At 43.1% G+C, this 4,818-nt stretch overlaps 1 protein-coding gene and 1 pseudogene across 1 annotated transcript; both read right to left on the minus strand.

The window, feature by feature from the left end:
- Positions 1–243: 243 nt before the first annotated feature.
- Positions 244–456, minus strand: LOC101398072 (NADH dehydrogenase [ubiquinone] 1 alpha subcomplex subunit 1-like). Its single transcript, XM_004420990.3, has one exon. The coding sequence runs from the start codon at positions 454–456 to the stop codon at positions 244–246; it is 213 nt and encodes a 70-aa protein (XP_004421047.1).
- A 1,114-nt stretch (positions 457–1,570) lies between these two features.
- On the minus strand, positions 1,571–2,026 carry LOC147915272 (peptidyl-prolyl cis-trans isomerase A pseudogene; annotated as a pseudogene).
- Positions 2,027–4,818: the final 2,792 nt, after the last annotated feature.

Genomic DNA, 4,818 nt, shown 5'->3' on the forward strand with positions numbered 1-4,818 from the left:
TTCAAAGAGGCTTGGTGAGTTCTCAAATGTCAATGTGCGAAGAGGCACGTGGGAATTTTGTTCAAATGCAGATTCTTGTTCAAGAGGATCAGCAGTGTGGTCCGGATTCTGCCTTTTTAAAATTTTTTATTTTACTTTTTCGTTTTATTTTCATTAGATACTACATAATACACTGCATAACCTTGTAGCAGGGGTAGATGAGCATAACTGAGTTATTTTTTCATCAATCAGGAAAATGCTTCTTTAATCAACGTTCTCCAAACCCTTTGACACATAGTAACGATTAACTCCAGAGATGCACCTATCTCTTTCCATCAAACTCCACTGATATGAATAATGGGCAATCCTTTCTTCTTTGCCCCCGTTAGTGAACCTGTGGATGCGCGCAGCGGCCACCCCAGGGATGATCAAGCACATGGCCGTGACGGCCATCCCAGGAAGAATCTCGAACCACATCACGGTACAGTTACCTGGGCTAGATACTTTTTCCCAGGCCCCTTAAAGGTGACCTCGCTTCCCGATTCTGCATTTTTGCCAAGCTCCCAAGTGATGCTGATGCTGCTGGCCTACATATGGATCACACTTGAGTAGTGGCTTCAACAATAAAGAAAATTTAAGTCGATTTAACTGCAAGGCCCAGGAATAAATATTGGCCTCAGTTAAGGCTTGTTCCAGTTGCTCAATAAAGTTATGAAAGCACTAGCTTCCTTTTGCTGTTTCCTGTGCTCTGTAACGTCAGCCTCACCTGGAGGCCGGCTCTACTCACGGAATCAAGGCGACTGCTCGCGGTTCCGGGGGCTTTGGTTCAGACAACCTTGGTTGTGGCCAGCAGAAAACTGTTTCCACAATGTTGCCAGCAAAGGTCCTAAGAGTCATTCTGATTGTACAGAGGAAATAAACGGATTCACTCAACCCAGGTCATAGGCTCCACTCGTGGAGCTGAAGGTGGAACGAGATTCTCAGAATCAAATGGAAATCAGGGCTATGAAAAGGAGAAAGTGGGTGGAGGAGGCAGCCATAGAAAGTCCTCTGTAGAGTCAAATAAGACAAAGTTTGTTTTTTTTAAATCAAATCTATTTTAACAAATGTAATAACATATAAATATGAAATGTTATAAACGGTTTGTACACTTGCCCATCTGATTTTGGAAACTTCTCTGAGTCAGGAAATATCAGTTTTTGTTAATATCGAATATATTTTAGAGATCATGACACTCTTTTGGAGATTCTCAAGACATTTTTATTTATTAGTTTTAATACATTTGACGTGGCTTGTGTCAACAGGAGTCAGTAAGAAGGGTTGAAGTGAGTAATATCTCTATGAAAAGATTGGAAAATCCACAGCGCAGGAAAACCCTTTTAAGGTGTTTTGCAATTTGGTTTTTAAATTTGGTCATAACTTTTACTCTTCTGTATAGCTAGACATGGAGGGGGAAAAGGGAAATATGGAACCAAACAATTGTAGCAAATGAGAATACCAAGAGAGTGGAGTATAAGGTCAGACTGGAGGTGGGGCTACTCTCCCCAGGATGGAAGGAATGGTTTGTTGATTAAGACAAAACACACCAAATTTATGAGAGTTGTCCACAGGTAGCGATGGTGAGCTTCTTGCTAATCTTGCCATTCCTATGCCCAAAGCTCTGGCAATATTGTTCTGTTTTTCACGCTGACAAAGACCACATGCTTGCCACCCAACCAGCCTGTCTTAGCAGTGCAGATGAAAACTGGGAGATGTTTGTGTTGGGTCCAGCATTCACCATGGAAAACGTGCCAGGGCTGAAATGAAGTTCTCATCAGGAAATTTCTCTCCATAGATGGATTTACCCCAGAGCCATGATGGCAGTGATGTCACCGTCCTGCCAAACAAACTCAAGATTAATCCCAAGAAAGCAAGAATCCTAATCAGATTCTTTCTTCCCAGTGCTCAGAGCACTGCAGTTTACTGGAACTTTGTGTACAAACAACTCAAATAGACCCAAGGGTCTGTGGTATACGGCAATGTCTGTGTACGTGACAGGGTTGGCCATATAGCTGGGTATAGATGTGGTCTAAACTGAATGAGGCTATGAACCTGGGTGTTGGCCCCTGCAAGGCCTACATATCTTTTAGGTAGTGTGTAATTAACAATTTAACCTTACCCGAAGAGAATAAGAGTTTTATCGAAATTGAGGGTAATCTGGGAAACCCTGCACTTGTGGTTGATATGAGAAATACGGGTGATCTTGCGGGCTGTAGCCCTTAACTTTGCAGTTGACATCAAAAGTGGGATTTCCTAGAAGGATCCTGACTCACTGAAACACGTGGTTTGGAAAGAGAAAGGATGAGGGGCCTTGGGTTGGTGAATCTTTGATTCCTGAATGGCTATCTGGTCACCCATGATATGGACCTGCAGTTGTGCTGGGATCAGTTACTAGAGGTAAAAGTTACTGGTGAAATTTAGAGATCCAGTTCCCAGGGAGTTAGCTCACTGAATACATAAGGAAATATAAAATAATAACAAATAAGCTGTATATATAATCCCTTGGCTATTGTTATCCATAACAGCTAAAATGAAAGCAAGGAGCGTTGGGCAGATCCTGACTATGAGCTAAACTCAGATTTCTGCTGGTCTGATCTATGGCTTCTAGCCTCAGGACTGCTACCAAAGGAAGAATTATGCTGAGACAATAGATAGCACCTCTAGGACCTCTGATCACCAAGAAGGTAGTCCAGATGGGGGAAGAGCAAAGCCAAGGAACTAAAGAAAACAGGGGGTGTAGTGTGAAGGAGTTGTTTTGTTTTGTGCATTGGTATCATCAGCTTCCTGGAGAACCTTTACTAAAATGGGTTGTAAGTGACTAACTTAAGGGCAGTATTTTTGGTTTTGGATACTGCAGAGTAAAAGAGCATGTTTGGGTTAACACAGGACCCAGCTCACTATTGAACAACCACAGATGGCTATACACAATCCAGACACAGAGCAGGTTGTTCCCGAAAGGACAGTTAGCCTGGTGGACTAGGTAAAAGCCAATGCAAAGTGAGTTTATCCTGAGAAGGGGGTTGTCCAAGTCTTCCTACTCCTGCCAAGTGGAACATCCCAGATGAAACAGCTGATATGCTGCGTATGCAAGCTGTGCTGAATATGCCCCCTACCCGAGGCATAGTAAATGCTGTGATGAAAAGGGGGGAAGCTGGGTACGTGCGAGTTACCGTAGACATTCAGCAAGAACATGATTGCCTTTTGACCTTGTTCCCAACACAGACATGGATAAATCTTGTCAATTTGCTCTTTTCTTGTTTAACTTGAGGTGTGGCTCTGGTCTTGAGGATTTGTGAGTTCTGCAGAAGAAAGAGAATGCCTTCAGGGAGGTTGCAATCATGAGATGGTCGGCCCTCAGCCACTGTTGAAGCCCAGAAGTCAGATTGCCCAGGGGCTTATCAGGAGTGACCCCTTTGTTTCTCCGAAGCTCCTCCTGCCAAGCCCCTTAGATGTATAAAACCCCGTTGCTTTCTGTTCTTGGGGAGGTGGTTTCGAGCAAACCCAGGCTCCCACCTCCTTGTTTTGGCCAATTCGAATGAAACCTTTCTCCATCTCCAAGCACCCATGTCTCAGTGTTTGGCTTACTGCGCATCCGGCACACGAATTTGAGATTAAGAGGTTTGGTATCAGGGGTCCCCTTTGCATGGACACTCCACATAACATTGCTGCTGCAATATTGAGCAACAGTCTGAGAAGCCTTGTCAACTTTGTTGTCTCAGCTTCCCTTTATGGGTTTTAAAAATTAGGACGATTCACAAGAAAATGGGGAAAGACAAATGGAAGAGTCAAGGTAGTCCACCCAGCAGAGTGGAAATCTTTAGATGGATGCTGAGAAATGAGATGAATAAAGTAGACATTGCTGGGTTGAAACAAAAGTCTTAATGCAGCACTTTTGGAGGTTGAGTGAACCAGGGGGAGCCCCTGCTGGTTCCCAACGTTAAAGGGCCCTAAACAAATCTGCTTTATTGAACCCAGTGTGGAGGAATTTGAAAAGCTGGAAAGCAAGGATGATAATGAGAAACCTGACCTGGAATACCTGGGGTAATGGTTTGGTGTATTAATCAAGATGGAAATTGACTGAGGAGCCAAGATCTTCTTCAACTCCTGGCTGGGGACCCAAGGCCATATGCCCAGGTGTGGGTAAAATGGCTGGTGGGGTTGAAGGAGAATAGAATTTTCTAGGGCTTCCTGAAGTGGGATCCCAATGCATTGTGACTCTAAAACTTGTTGGTGAAGTCCTAATGAGATGTACAGTTAGATTGGGAGGAGATGTAAACAAGGGTTGAAAGTTTGAGATTAAAGTGAAAGTTTGGGTTAAAATTGGAATGTGAAGAGGTTATTTTATGTGAAGTTGTTGCATTTCCTTTAACTTAATATCCCTTCCAGAGGTGGAAAGTTGGGTAAAAATAAATGACAAGTGAAGAAAAGGAGAAATAGTAGCTTAGGGTAGAGGAATAAATAAGTGAGTTATGCAATGAGGGAAATCTAGTATTACATTGGTGACTCCAGAAAGGTTCAGACCAAAAGAATAGCAGTATCTCTTGGCTCAATTGTACCAGCTGCCCAGAAGGGTGAAGCTATACGTTTACCAAGACCACCCCTGCTTTTGGAACCTCATTTGGTCGAATAGCAGCCTGCTATCTGGAGTGGCATCGCCCTGGGAGACATTTTGGTCATACAATATGATGATGAACTAGACTGAAGATAAATGAATGAGTAGAACTCCATTAATGTGCCAATATCTTTAGACTCCTATTCTTCAGTTTACATCTACTACAAAGGATATTATTTGGGAAGGAA

Source organism: Ceratotherium simum, chromosome 14, assembly GCF_057802395.1.
Source record: "Ceratotherium simum simum isolate JZ-2026a chromosome 14, ASM5780239v1, whole genome shotgun sequence".
Lineage (NCBI taxonomy): Eukaryota > Metazoa > Chordata > Mammalia > Perissodactyla > Rhinocerotidae > Ceratotherium > Ceratotherium simum.

Bases quoted from the DNA above. Each gene is read 5' to 3' on its own strand.
- LOC101398072 (XM_004420990.3), bottom strand. From the start codon at position 456: ATGTGGTTCGAGATTCTTCCTGGGATGGCCGTCACGGCCATGTGCTTG.